Source organism: Pelodiscus sinensis, chromosome 30 (genome assembly GCF_049634645.1).
Source record: "Pelodiscus sinensis isolate JC-2024 chromosome 30, ASM4963464v1, whole genome shotgun sequence".
Lineage (NCBI taxonomy): Eukaryota > Metazoa > Chordata > Testudines > Trionychidae > Pelodiscus > Pelodiscus sinensis.
Genome location: NC_134740.1, coordinates 9,879,006 through 9,894,844, shown reverse-complemented (window position 1 = coordinate 9,894,844; position 15,839 = coordinate 9,879,006). Strand labels below are relative to the sequence as shown.

At 44.7% G+C, this 15,839-nt stretch overlaps 1 protein-coding gene across 1 annotated transcript; it reads left to right on the top strand.

Annotated features, from left to right (window-relative positions):
• Positions 1-14,449: 14,449 nt before the first annotated feature.
• Positions 14,450-15,412, top strand: LOC102448004 (olfactory receptor 6C75-like). The gene has a single exon (XM_014573234.2). The coding sequence runs from the start codon at positions 14,450-14,452 to the stop codon at positions 15,410-15,412; it is 963 nt and encodes a 320-aa protein (XP_014428720.2).
• Positions 15,413-15,839: the final 427 nt, after the last annotated feature.

The window sequence follows — 15,839 nt, the reverse complement described above, 5'->3', positions numbered from 1 at the left end:
GTCATTCTCACGTTCTAAATCCAAGGGCCGCCCATTGCTCTGTCCTAGGCAGGTTTTCCTACAGCTCGTCTGGGCTGGGTTGGCCTCCAAGGTTCGACCTGGAACTGGGGACCCCTGAGCCTCAGAGCCCCCAGCCTGAGATCCTGCTCGCACTGTGCTGCTGTGCCTGGCTGCAGACAAGGTCCCATCCCCGCACTTCTCCCCGCACCCACACAGCAGGAACAGGCCCATCTGCAGGGACACGCAGGGCTCCCTGACTGGACACTGCTGAGGGAAGCTACAGTCGAGGGAACCACCGGTAGCCTAGGGTTCTACCCCAGAGCTGCACCGCCTGAGCCAGGTCGAATAACCAACAGGGAAAAATCTGTTAATCTGCTTGCACCCCCCGACGTGGAGAGGAAAATGCCCACGTGTGCTAAGCGGGGGGAGAATTTCCCCCATTCGTTTCACTGGTTTGAGTAACACCACACACAAGGTTATTAACTACAAACAGTGGATTGACGTGGGTATCAGGGACATCAGAGCAGATTATCAGCAACTAATCAGGGTATGTCTACACTACTCCACTAGTTCGAACTAGCGGGGTAATGTATGCATACCGAACTTGCTAATGAAGCCCAGGATTTGAATTTCCCGGGCTTCATTAGCTTAAAGCCGGCATCGCCATTTTTAAAAGCCGGCTAGTGCAAACCCCAAGGAGTACAGATAGTTCGGAATGGCTACGTAGTTCGAACTATCTAGCCCGTGCCGCGTGTTGCCGCGTAGCACGGGGTTCGCACTAGCCGGCTTTTAAAAATGGCGGCGCCGGCTTTATGCTAATGAAGCCCGGGAAATTCAAATCCCGGGCTTCATTAGCAAGTTCGGTATGCATACATTACCCCGCTAGTTCGAACTAGCGGGGTAGTGTAGACATACCCTCAGACACAAACTCTGCAGAGCACAGGGGCAGAGTCAGGAGAAACGAGCAGATTCTCACCCGGAGGGATGGCGCCGGCCGTCTGGCAGCTTTTCAAGGCCCAATTTGCATTTGCTTTGCAGCTTGGGGTGTTCAGGTTTCCAGACACTGGGTAAGACGCCTTCAGCCTGGGTCCAGCCCTTCCCCCAGGTCAGTCTGTCTTCCTCAGCTCCTTTCCGGCATCCTCTTGTGCGGGGAGTGAACACGGCTGATTCCATCCCCTGCCTTATATAGCTCTGGCAAAGGGGGGATCCTTTGTTTCAAAACTGCTCCCTGGACCAGGCTGTGGAAAAACAACATGGGAAGAGGGAGCTCGGAGTCACGTGGTCTGATCCTCTGTCGTTGTGCACAGCTGTTAATTATGGTCTCTCTGGATCATTCCGAGGAAGGGTCACTTCTGTGGGAGTTTGGCTTCTCCAGAGGCCTCTTGTTCTCCCCAATGTCTCATTACAGGGCTCAATGATCTGTCTGCACTGAAAGCCGCTTCCCCACTGGGAGGGACTGATGTGTACATACACTGAGAATATCCTCTGTATTCATAATGAGAGAGACAAAAATAAGGCTTGAACAGAAACTGGGTTAATCACAGTGAGCAAATTATAATATTTCTAATATCAGAGGTTATTACAAAGATAGCTTCCCCAATTATCACCTCTAATACCATTAGCTCACAGACACTTACCTTCCTTCCCCCACCCCTGCACCCCCCTGCTGTTCTGAAATGTGATTTGTCCTTTTCATATGTGTTCATTTTTTTAATTGTATCCTTTGGTATCTATGGTTGTGACTATTTTCTTCCACTATTTGATCTGAGGAAGTGGGTCTGGCCCACGAAAGCTCATCACCTAATAAACCATCTTGTTAGTCTTTAAAGTGCTACATAGTCCTGCATTTTGCTTTAATATCAGAGGGGTAGCCATGTTAGTCTAAATCTGCAAAAGCAGCAAGGAATCCTATGGCACCTTAGGGTATGTCTACACTGCCACCTTAGTTCGAACTAGGGTGGCTAATGTAGGCATTCGAACTTGCAAATGAAGCCCGGGATTTAAATATCCCGGACTTCATTTGCATGTTCCCTGGTGCCGCCATTTTTAAATGCCCCGTAGTTCGAACTACCTGCCCGCGGCTACACACAGCACGGGCTAGATAATTCGAATTAAAGCTCCTAATTCAAACTACAGTTAAACCTCCTTGCAGGTAGTTCTAACTAGGGTGGCAGTGTAGACATACCCCTACAGAGTCTACAGATTCAAAGATTAAATTTTGATGGGCTGCATGATGTATTTTGTCTACATTATTTTAAGGTTATTCCTATTCCCATTCATTAAGCCTGAGGGTCCATCACACGTCCTGCCAAAGATCATTGAAAGAGGGTTTGGACAGTAACCATTCTGGAATCAGTTTATCCAAAAATTTGTTTTACGACCACCCAGTGGCCACATTTCCACCACCTTATACCATAACCCTGCCAACCATTACACTTACCTGCATGCCGCTAGCTTCATCCATGACTCATTTCCTAACCATTGTTTTTACAGCCTGGTCCTAAGATACAACTGGATTTGCTCCAATCTCACAAGTGGAGATAAACACCCACAGAATCTCCATCAGACATTCTTCAAACTAAAATACCCACCCAGGCAAGTGAAAAGACAGATTGACAAGAGCCAGACATGTACCCAGGCACAGGCTCCCACAAAGAAACCAAAAGAACACCACTGGCCATCACCTACAGCGTCAACTTGAACCCCTGCAGCCCATCACTTACGATCTACATTGTGTCTTGGAAAACGATTTCTCCCTCTCATAGACCTGCTCTTAAAGACAATCCCATACCCTGTCCTTGCCTACAGACAAACCTCTAACCCTGAAAGCATTCCTTTCAGTGAATACCCAGCATTCCCCAATCCTGCTCACCCAGGAACCCACCCCCACAATCAGCTCTGCACCAACTCTGTCCACACATCTACACCAGTGACATCATCCCAGGACCTAACTACAAAAGGCACCACATCAGAAGCTCATCCAACTGCACTTCTGCCAAATGTGATCTAGGCCATCAAGTGCCAACAATGCCCCTCTGCCATGGACATTGGCCAAACTGGGCAGTCTCTACAACAAAGGATTAATGGACACAAATCAGATATTTGAAAGGGCAAGACACAGAAACCTGTATGCTATGTCTACATTTGTGCAATCTTGCACCAGAGCCATGCAAATGAGGCTAAGCGTGGATTATCACCGAGCCTCATTTGCATATCTAATGAGCTGCCATTTTTGCAGAAGAGACTCTTGTGCAAGAAAACCCCTCTTGCACAATGCCATTATTCCTGAAAATAGTCAGCGAAACAGCATTGCGCAAGAGGGCTTTTCTTGTGCAAGAAGGGGCAGTGTAGACAGCTCCTTCTTGCACAAGAGTCTGTTCCGCAAAAATAGCAGCTTATTAGATATGCAAATGAGGCTCAGCGATATTCCACGCTTAGCCTCATTTGCATAGCTCTGGTGCAAGATCGTGCAAGTGTAGACATAGCCGTAGAGTGATATTTTAATTTGCTCATTAATGGATCTAAAGTGAGTGCACTATTACAAAGTAATTTCAAAAACCAGCTACAGAGAGAAACTGCAGAACTTGGTTTCATTCAGCTATAATCAAGGTATGAAAAGGCCTAACCAGGATGGGTCGCAATTGACACAAAGAGCTAAGCATTTGGTATTAGAGTCCATTCTATTAGCATCAGTTAGCCTGGATGCTCTAACTGACAATATATTCCCCTATTTTTTCCTTGTCTTTACCTCCCCATCTCCTCTCATTCCCTGCTATTCATTTGTACTCTGTACTCCATTCATCTGAAGAAGTGGGTGCCTTGTGATACGTCTTACCCCCTTCCCATCTCAAGCGTACCATTGTGTGTATTCTGGTCCTGTCAGTGAAACATGCTCTTTGGAGGATTTGGGGACGATTTTGATTTCCAATGGAAATTCGCCTCCCTCCCCATGCTGGGACATTCCCCACCTCTTCCCTCCTCTTGTGTATGGGTATGTCTACACTACAGCACTATTTCAAGTTAACTTATTTCAAATTTGAAATAACGCATCTAGACACAAAAACTAATTCGAAATAGCGTTTTGCTATTTCGAAATAGCGAGTCCACCCTGATTGGACACTTCCCCTTGCTCTGGGCCCCCTGCCTCCGGCAAACTGGTACCTGGGAGACCCTGCTGCCACCTTCTCTCTCTCTTCCTTTTACTAGCCCAACCCAAGCATGGGCAATCCCGCCCTTGTCATATGGAGAATGATCAAAGGTATCAGGACTGTGATCAAGGCAGACAATATTCTGGAGAGGATTGAGGGAGGCTAGAACTGTGAAACCACAAATATTGTCAATCCACTCGCATAGTAAACTGTAACCACAATGAAGTGGGAGGAGCAGGTGGAAAAGGCCTTTTGCCTTCCGGTGCAAAAAGAGATTCTCAGAATGTTGGCGATGATAAACAGAAAGACCCCAAGAGTCACTATGATAGACATAAACAATGTAAGCCAATCCAGAGTCTTGGTCTTGCCACAGAACCCACCAATGGATACAGAATCACAGAAAAAATGGTCAAATTCTTTGGAACCACAGTATGTTAATTTCATAATGAAAATGTGTAGTGTGATTGTGTAGGAAATGGCGAATATCCAGCACCCTGCCACCATGTGGCCTCACACCCTGCCATTCATCGGAGTAGGGTATGTAAGGGGGTGGCAGATCGCTAGATACCAATCAATACACATAGCCGTGAGCAGCAGACATTCTGCATTGGACAGGATAACATAGAAATTGAATTGCAAAAAGCAGTTCTGAAGAGAAATGGTTCTGTCCCCAGTCGTGAGACTGGCCAGCAGCCTGGCCAGGGTGGTAGAGACGGAGCAGAAAAGTTTTCCGTTAAAAGCATTTTCGGAAAAGCGCGTCTAGATTGGCAGGATGCTTGTCCGCAAAAGCATTTTTTGCGGAAAAGCATCCGTGGCCAATCTAGACGCACTTTTCCACAAAAACGTCCCGATCGCCATTTTCGCGATCGGGTCTTTTTTGCGAAAACAAATCTCTGCTGTCTACACTGGCTCTTTTGCACAAAAGTTTTTCGGAAAAAGACTTTTGCCCAAACGGGAGCAGCATAGTATTTCCGCAAAAGCACTGACAATCTTACATGAGAACATTAGTGCTTTTGCGGAAATTGAAGCAGCCAGTGTAGACTGTGTAGAGAGCTGGCAAGTTTTTCCGGAAAAGCAGTTGCTTTTCCGGAAAAAGTGGCCTGTCTAGACACAGCCTCTGAGTATTGTTATCCATCCAGTTATGCACCCACCTTATAGTAGCCTCATCTAAGTTGTATTTACCTAGTTTATTGATAAGAATATCATGCGAAACCGTATCAAATGCCTTACTAAAGTCTAGGTATACCACATTCACCGCTTCTCCCTTATCCACAAGACTCGTTATCCTATTAAAGAAAGCTATCAGATTGGTTTGACATGATTTGTTCTTTACAAATCCATGCTGGCTGTTCCCTATCACCTTGCCACTTTCCAAGTGTCTACAGATGATTTCCTTAATTACTTGCTCCATTATCTTCCTTGGCACAGAAGTTAAACTAACTGTTCTGTAGTTCCCTGGGTTGTTCTTATTTCCCTTTTTATAGATGGGCACTATATTTGCCCTTTTCCAGTCTTCTGGAATCTCTCCTGTCTCCCATGATTTTCGAAAGATGATATCTAGAGGCTCAGATACCTCCTCTATCAGCTCCTTGAGTATTCTAAGATGCATAGCATCAGGCCCTGGTGACTTGCAGGCATGTAACTTTTCTAGGTGATTTTTAACTTGTTCTTTTTTATTTTACCTTCTAAAATTACCCCCTTTCCACTTGCAATCACTATGTTAGGCATTCCTACAGACTTCACGGTAAAGACCGAAACAAAGAAGTCATTGAGCATCTCTACCATTTCCAAGTTTCCTGTTACTGTTTCTCCTTCCTCACTGACCAGTGGGCCTACCTTCTCTTGCTTCTAATGTATTTATAAAACATCTTCTTGTTTCCCTTTATGCCTGTAGCTAGTTTGAGCTCATTCTGTGCCTTTGCCTTTCTAATCTTGCCCCTGCATTCCTGTGCTGTTTGCCTCTATTCATACTTTGTAATTTGTCCTACTTTTCATTTTTTTATATGACTCCTTTGTTATTTTTAGATCATTCAAGATCTCGCGGTTAAACCAAGGCGGTCTTTTGCCATATTTTCTATCTTTCCGACACATTGGAATAGCTTGCTTTTGGGCCCTTAACAATGTCCCTTTGAAAAACTGCCAACTCTCCTCAGTTGTTTTTCCTCTCACTCTCGATTCCCATGGGACCTTACCCATCAGCTCTCTGAGCTTACCAAAATCTGCCTTCCTGAAATCCATTGTCTCTATTTTGCTGTTCTCCCTTTTACCCTTCCTTAGAATTGTGAACTCTATGATTTCATGATCACTTTCACCCAAGCTGCCTTCCACTTTCAAATTCTCAACCAGTTCCTCCCTCTTTGTTAGGATCAAATCTAGAATAGCTTCCCCCCGTAGTTTTTTCAACCTTGTGAAATAAAAAGTTGTCTCTAATACAGTCCAAGAAGTTATTGGATAGTCTGTGCCCCGCAGTGTTATTTTCCCAACATATATCTGGATAGTTGAAGTCCCCGATCACTACCAAATCTTGGGCTTTGGATGATTTGTGTTGTTTAAAAAAAGCCTCATCCACTTACTCATCATAGCAGTGATCATCTGGGAGAAGACCCGAGACCACAAAACTTAAGCTCCTTGTAGAATTTGGTAGAGGAGAGACAGTAGCTGAGAGGATTGAGCAAGGTTATGAGGACAACAAACAAGATAGACAATATTTTTTACGGGATCATGAGAGTGACTGTAATTTGGCTTATATAGTAAACTGCAAGTAGAATGAGGTGAGAGGAGCAGGTGGAAAAGGCCTTTTGTCTTCCCATGGTGAAGGGATTCTCAGGAAGTTGATGATGTTACCAATGTAGGATGTCAGGATCAGCAGAAACTCCACTATATTCAACATAAGAGCCAACAAAAATGTTGCTAGTTGCAAAGTCTGGGTCTCACCACAGCACGGATCTATAAGGGGTGGAAAATCACAAAAGAAATGGTCAGTTTCTTTGGGACCTCAATACATGAGTTGAAAAAGGAAAATTTGTACCATGATGGAGATGAGAAAGCTATGACCCAAATCCCCGCCACCAAATGGCAGCAAACCCTGCCGTTCATCAGAGCAGTTTAAAGGGATGATTGAGACGGGGTTGGTACTGCTTTGGGCAGGGGGTTGGACTCTATGATTCCTGACGTCTCTGCCAGGCCTGGTATTCGAGGATTCTATGACTCCATATGTCTCCATGATACACACACCCCAATGAGACAGAGACCCAGCTGATGAGGACATGAAGTTTGATGGGTTACATGAAATTATTTACCCTCTGGATTTTGTATATTTATCTCCATAAATCCATTTTATAAAGCATGGGTCTGAGGTTGGGATGAACTCATTTTCCATAATATTGAAAGAGAGCGGGCTGATAAGAGGTTCAGCAATACTGCAGAGTGACCACTGGGGGCTGGGGTGCCCCCTGGAAGGGATACCAGGGCTGGAAACCAAAGTGCTGCCACCCTCTGAACCAGTTGGAAGGCAGGCATGGCCCAGGGAGACGCTCTCCTTCCAGACAGGACGGGAGCTGGGGTGCAACTGGAGGCCGATGCAGGTCCAGGGATCCCAGCCCTCTTCCCCAACCAGCTGGAGGGCAGCAGCTAGAGTCCAAGACTGGCCTGCAGACAATTTCCCCATCTGCATGGGTTGGAGTTCAGGGGGGGATCCGGTGGCTGGGGACTCAGACCCACAGACACGGCCAAACTCACTGTTTTGTTTAATAAAGAGAGTTTGTGTTAATGACAATATGTGTATTTTATTTGACATCAGGAAGGGGGGTTAGGGAAGGGTAAGTCAAAGGACGTGAGGGAGGAATGAGGCACCAGTCCCCAAAGGGGCAGACCAGGGAGGCTCTTAGTGCTCCTCAGGGTGGAAGCTCTCCCACAGGGCTTTCTGGATTCTGACAGCCCCCCGATGGACCTCCCGGATGGCAGCCTGCAGAAAGTGCAGCCAGGCTCACAACAACACAACCAAGAGAAGCATCAGAGTGCCCAGGGCAGCTCCAACTCCATGTTGCAGAGTGCTGTGGTGTCCCGAGTGAGGGCAACCAGAGCACGCAAAGACAAAATGCTTTGCTGTCCCTCATCAAGGTAGGCAAGCAAGCAGGGGAAGCTGAGAACTGGATGTCGGGGGGGGGGGGGGGGGGGCTTTAAGCACAGGCCACAGATAGCCTCAGGCAAAGTAACTCCTGATCTGATGCCTTGCCGGATCTGGTTCTGGCCGGCCTTAAATGAGATTTAGCATCCACTCAGTGTAGACACGTTATCTGTGTGTAAACACATTATTTCGAAATAAGATATTTCGAATTAACTATTTCGAAATAAGATATTTCAAAGTAACTCTGCAGTGTAGACATACCCCCAGGGAAATAGTTTTTCCTAATATGCAACTTAGACCTCTCCACTGCAACTGGAGTCCATTGCTCCTTGTTCTGCCACCTGCCCCCACTGAGAACAGCCTCTTTCCAGCCTCTCTGGAACCCCCCTTCAGGAAGTTGAAGGCTGCTCTCAAATCCCCCCTCGCTCTTCTCTTCTGCAGACTAAACAGACCCAACTCCCTCAGCCTCTCCTTAGAGGTCATATGCTCCAGCCCCCTCATCATTCTGGTTGCTTTTTTAAAATAAACAATGCAACTGGTGTAGCTCAATTTGTGTAGCTTATTTCAAATTAAGCCCTGTTGTGCAGATCAAGCAGCCCAGCTAAAATAAAGCAATCTGATATAGAAAAGAATAATATCCGCATAAACATCTTCCATGTTAGAAACAACAGGCTTGCTTTTACCATCAGGGAGCCCTGGTTATGATGATATGATTATGTCATAATTACCACACATTTTGTACACAATGGGTCATCTGTGGTGTCACTGGGGAAATTCTGATGTACTGAACATGATTATGCTAGTTGTATGTATCATTATTATCTGAAGTTACGAATATTGACTCTGTATTTGCATTTCCAATGCAGTTGCACCTGAGTAACTCCCAGAAGGAAGGCGCTTTTAGTCAACACTGTAGTTTGCGATGGGCTTATTCAGAGTAACGAGCCATTGGGAATAATCAGAAGCTTATTTCCTGCCTGCTGAGCCTTCCTGAGAATGCCCCTGGTCGCTATGGACTCTGCAGGTTACCAGAGTGCATGATTCTGGACTCCATTTTGGGACGTCTGTGTTTTTCCATAAACAGTTCTGAAAATACAAATTTGAAATGAAAGGTTCCCACCCCCACCTATACTACAGCTATATAAGGCAGGGAGTGATCTCTCCTGTTCCTCTCCACTCCCCACACACGAGGCCTCCTTGTAAGACCTAAGGAACAAAGACTGAACTGGAGGACGTGCTGGACCCAGGCTAAAGTAATTTCTAGCCCATGTATTTGAACCTGAGAAATGAAAGCTGCAAAGCAAATGTGGCTATTGCCTTGAGAATCTGCCAGAGGGCTGGTATCATCAGTCAGGGTGAGAAACTGCTCGTTTCTACTCAGTCTCGCCATTATGTTGTGCTTCTTTTTTTGTTTGTTTGTTTAGTTGTTGGTAATCAGCTTTGCTCTCTTTGCTCTGTTATAAGCATTTCAACTCTTATTTTTTGTAAAAAAAACTTGAACAGGTGACTAGGCCTTGAACAAGTGTGCATATCACTCTCCGTATCGTAGGAGAGGCAAACCGGGTTACACATTCATACTGATTGGTGTTTCAACCAGGGCGGGGCAGTACAGATCTGAGGATCTAGCTGACAGCTGATGTTTCTTTTCATGGTAGCTTCTTATTCTCAGTGCATGCAGTGGCTGGTCAGTGTGTTTATGTCGGTGGGAATGTTTGAGTTCATGTCAGATCTTGAGTGGTCTACAGCTTGCTACAGGGAGCAAGACGGGTGGGTCAGAGGGCTCAGTGCATTTCCAGTTCCAGGTAGCTCCCCGGGGAAACTTAGCACAGACAGGTTGGGTTATAGCAAAGCATGCCTAAGGCAAAGCAAGCCTCTCAGATTTAGAACATACAACTCAGATCAAGGGTCCATCCAGCCTAGTTTCTGGTCTTCCAACGGTGGCCAATGGCAGGTGTTTCATGTGGAATGAATGGAACAGGTGATCATTGAGTCATCCATTTCTTGTCTCCCAGTCCCTTTGTCCTGTACCATAATAAGAGTGGTTTGTGGCAATATACTTGACTGGCATCGGTTATTTGGTCTTTTGAATATGTTTGATATTAAACCAAAGTGAGTGAAGCAATTTACTATGCAATTCATCAACACTAAGCAACGTTGCATGGGGTTGAAAAATAATGAAAGAGAGAACGGCATCTGTTAGGGTATGTCTACACTACCCTCCTAGTTCGAACTAGGAGGGTAATGTATGCATACCGCACTTGCTAATGAAGCCTGGGATTTGAATTTCCCGGGCTTCATTAGCATAAGCGGGGAGCCGCCATTTTTAAATCCCCGCTGCTTCGAACCCCGTGTAGCGCGGCTACACGGGGCTCGAACTAGGTAGTTCGGACTAGGGTCCTATTCCGAACTACCGTTACTCCTCGTGAAACACGGGGTTCGAAGCATCGGGGATTTAAAAATGGCGGCTCCCCGCTTATGCTAATGAAGCCCGGGAAATTCAAATCCCGGGCTTCATTAGCAAGTGCGGTATGCATACATTACCCTCCTAGTTCGAACTAGGAGGGTAGTGTAGACATACCCTTAGACTGATTTGTGTACAGGTTTAGATCAATCTTATGTTCTGACAAACAGTGACTAGGAACACTATCCCCGCCCATCCTGGTTAATAGCCCTTAATGGACCTAACCTCCATGAAGTTAGCTAGTTTATTGAATCATATTGTGTGTGTTTATTTTTCACAGAGTGAGTTTCATTGCTCATAAACATTTTGGAAATCAAATCATGGTCTCTCTTTTCTCTCTGTTAGGCTGTGTCCAGACTCAGGGTTTTTTTCGGGAAAAGTAGGCTTTTCCCGAAAAAACTTCCCCTGCACCCAGACTCAAGCCGCGTTCTTTCGAAATAATTTTGAAAGAACGCGGCTTTTCTTTCGATGGCGGTAAACCTCGTTTCACGAGGAAGAACGCCTTCTTTCGAAAGTTCCTCTTTCGAAAGAAGGTGTTCTTCAATGTAAATAGGGCTTCCTCGAAAGAGAGCATCCAGACTCGCTGGGTGCTCTCTTTCAAAAAAGCGGATTGCTCTTTCGAAAGATCCACCTGCAGTCTAGACGCGATCTTTCGAAAGAGGCTCTTTCGAAAGAAGCCTGCAGTCTAGACATAGCCTTATAGATTTCTCTCTTTTATAGATTTCCATTTTTCTTTCATAATGTTTATCACTGCACCATTACACAATGAACCAGTGTCGATGCACCATTGCCACTCCCAAGGTAAAGGGAGTTTACATGGGTGCACAATGAATCAGAGGGTGAAAGTATCAGACGGCAGAATATGTAAAGTGTGTAAAGGGAAAGCAAGTCTCTAATACCTTTTTTATAACATCAAGGACCTGCTATTCTCTTTAAATATATTTGTATTTTATTGCTCACAACATTTGAAGAAATAAACAGTCTCCCTTTTTGTCTCTCTCTCTGTATTTTCATCTTATTCTGTACTTATAAATCTCTTCGGGTATGTCTACACAGCAAAGTTATTTCAAAATAACTTTCGTAGCATCTACACACCCATTCCATTATTTCAAAATTAATTCATAATAGCAGAGGGCTTATGTTGAAATTGGTAAACCTCATTCCACGAGGAATAGCACCAATTTCGAAATTGCTATTTCAAAATAAGTGCTGTGTAGATGCTTATTTCAAAATAGGGGGCCTCCAGCCCTTCCCAGGGTGCCTGATGCCCTGCCAGAAATGGTTCCAACCAGCCTTAAAAGCGATTCAACATCCACTCAGTGAGGACGTGCTATTTCAAAATAGAAAAATGCTATTTCAAAATGTATTTTGTGTGTAGACGCATTATTTCCAAATGAGATATTTCGAATTAACTATTTTGAAATTAAATATTTCAAAATAATGCTGTAGTGTAGACATACCCTTCCCTTTTTTCTCCAGCTTTTCATTGGATGCTGCAATCAACCTCCTGGGGTTCAATTTAGTGAGTCTAGTGAAGACCTGCTAAATTGAACTGAGGGGTTCCCCCCAATCGGTGGTTGTACTCCTGCTCCTTGTGAGGAGTAAGGAAAACCAATAGGAGCATTTGCTTCCATTGACCTCCCTCTGTGTGGATGGTGATTTAAGATAAGTTGACTCAGTTATGCAATTAATGTACAAAAGCTTCAAGGGGGAGCCAAGTTAGTCTGTAACAGGAACATCTTAACAAATAGCGAACGGTCTAGCAGCACGTTAAAGACTAATAAAACATGTAGATGGTATCACAAGTTTTCACAGGTATAACCCATTTCTTCAAATGAATGGAATATTAAACGTCCAATTCCAAAATAAATAGGGGCTGGGAGGGAGAAGGAAGGGGAAAAAACAGTAGTGAATTAGAGTGTTCATGTTCGCAGCCAGTGTAGATAGGCGGCAAGATTTTGCGCAAAAGCACTTGCTTTTGCACAAAATCTTGCCAGTGTAGACACAGCCTTTATGATATGAGAATAGTAAAAGAAATGTAGCCGTGTTAGTCTGATCTTGCTGAAACAAAAAACAGGACTATGTAGCACTTTAAAGACTAACAAGATGGTTTATTAGATGATGAGCTTTCGTGGGCCAGACCCATTTCCTCAGATCAAATAGGGGAAGAAAATTGGCATGACTGTTTTGTACCAAAGGATACAATCAAAAAAATGAACACATATGAAAAGGACAAATCAAATTTGAGAACAGAGGGGGGATGAGGAGAGGAGGTAAATGTCTGTGAGCTAATGATATTAGAGGTGATGCTTGGGGAAGCTATCTTTGTAATGGGAAAGATAATTAGCGTCCTTGTTGAGACCTAGATGTAAAGTGTCAAATTTAAACATGAATGACAGTTCAGAGGATTCTCTTTCAAGTCTGGTGTTAAAATGTCTTTGAAGCAGGATGCAGGTAGCTAAGTCATTGAGACAATGCCCTTTCTGGTTGAAATGGCAAGAAACTGTTTTTTCTTTGTAATCCTGTCTAATATCTGTTTTGTGGGCATTGATTCTTTGGCAAAGTGTCAGAGACGTTTGTCCAATGTACAAAGCAGATGGACACTGTCGGCACATGATGGCATAAATTATATTTCTGAATGCGCATGAATATGTGTTCTTGATCTTATAACTCAATTGGTTAGGTCCAATAATGGTTTCAGCAGAGTGAATATGTGGACAAAGCTGGCAACGGGGTTTGTTGCAAGGGAAAGTTCCGGGGTTGGTATTAGTGTGGTATGTCCTGTGGTGGTTGGTAAGAATCATCCTAGGTTAGGTGGTTGTCTATAGGGGTATGTCTACACTACCCCGCTAGTTCGAACTAGCGGGGTAATGTATGCATACCGCACTTGCTAATGAAGCCCGGGATTTGAATTTCCCGGGCTTCATTAGCATAAGCGGGGAGCCGCCATTTTTAAATCCCCGCTGCTTCGAACCCCGTGTAGCGCGGCTACACGGGGCTCGAACTAGGTAGTTCGGACTAGGGTCCTATTCCGAACTACCGGTACTCCTCGTGAAACGAGGTGTACCGGTAGTTCGGAATAGGCACCCTAGTCCGAACTACCTAGTTCGAGCCCCGTGTAGCCGCGCTACACGGGGTTCGAAGCAGCGGGGATTTAAAAATGGCGGCTCCCCGCTTATGCTAATGAAGCCCGGGAAATTCAAATCCCGGGCTTCATTAGCAAGTGCGGTATGCATACATTACCCCGCTAGTTCGAACTAGCGGGGTAGTGTAGACATACCCTAGGAGACTATGGGTCTGTCTCCCAGAGCTTCTCAGAGTTTAGTATCCTGTTCTAGTATAGATTGTATACTGTTCTGAAATCTGATTTGTTCCCTCCTGTTCTGAAATGTGATTTGTCCTTTTCATATGTGTTCATTTTTTTGATTGTATCCTTTGGTATATATGGTTGTGACTATTTTCTTCCACTATTTGATCTGAGGAAGTGGGTCTGGCCCACGAAAGCTCATCCCCTAATAAACCATCTTGTTAGTCTTTAAAGTGCTGCATAGTCCTGTTTTTTGTTAATGATATGAGTCTTCCTCTATTTATCGACATCATTTTTCCAGTAGAGAGATGCTGTAGTGTGAGGTTTGTGCCAGCGTAGCAGACAACACAACATGTCTGTGTGCGCTCCATCAATATTTAATGGTTTTTTGTCTCTAGACACAACTTATGGAGAAAGCAGAAGGAAGAAACCAAACGTCCATCGTGGAATTCATCCTCCTAGGATTTGGGAATGGCCCTGAACTGCAGCCCCTCCTCTTCCTGCTGTTTCTAGTCATCTACATTGTGACGGTGGCTGGCAACATGCTATTTGTTGCACTAGTGGTGGCTGATCAGCATCTTCACACCCCCATGTATTTCTTCCTGGGGAACTTGTCCTGCTTGGAGATCTGCTACACTTCAACCACCCTGCCCCGGCTGCTGGCCAGTCTCCTGACTGGCGACAGAACCATCTCTGTCCAGGGCTGCCTGGTGCAATTGTATTTCTTTGGTGTCACGTCAAATACAGAAAATCTCCTGCTCACGGCCATGTCTTACGATCGGTACCTAGCGATCTGCCACCCCCTGCGTTACACTGTTCTGATGAATGGCCGGGTTTGTTGCCTGCTAGTGGCAGGGGGCTGGATAAGTAGCCTACTGAGCAGCACCATAGTACAGATTTACTTGTGGCAATTCACGTTTTGTGATTCCAAAGAAATCGACCATTTCTTCTGTGATTTTTCACCCATTTTAAAATTGTCCTGTAGCGACACCCAGACACTAGAATTGGTGACATTTGTTCTTGCTGTCATAGGCACGTTTCTTCCCTTTCTCCTGACTCTGACATCCTATATTTGTATAATCATCAATATCCTGAGAATCCCTTCCAACACTGGGAGGAAAAAGGCCTTTTCCACCTGCTCCTCGCACCTCATTGTGCTTGCAATTTTGTACGTGACTGTGTTAACTGTCTATGTGGTTCCAATACCCGACAGTCACAAGGTCCTACAGAAAATATTCTCTGTCTTCTACACAGTCCTGACTCCTATTATCAACCCTCTTGTCTACAGCCTGAGAAACAAGGAGGTCAAAGAGTCCCTGAGCAAAGCTATTCTGAAACTAGCAGCTTACAGGAACAGGCACAGAATGTGAGAGGACAAATGTTAGCCCAGAGTAAGGTAGAGATGAATTGTTATACATTCTTACACTTAGCCCGTTTGAGTTATTGAGAAAATGATTAGCCCTTCCCTCCTTCCTTCCTTCCAGATCTTAACATCTTTTGAGTTGTCCTGATTCTTCTGCACTCTCCCTGAATCCAACAATATTCATTCTCCACTGATTAATACTCTCTGTGTTGTGTCCACACTAAGCAGACACATTTGACTGGGCAACATTTTATACATATTTGGGGAAACAAACAAACAAACAAAAATTAAAGTCTTTAGAGATGTGGTTTTCTCAGTGCCCTGCTATGTGAAATTTCCTGCCCTTTCATACATTTTGCAGGGTCAACAAAACAATGAAATGTATATAATCTTAGAGATATGGATTTGGATATATAAAATGCAAATATAAGACG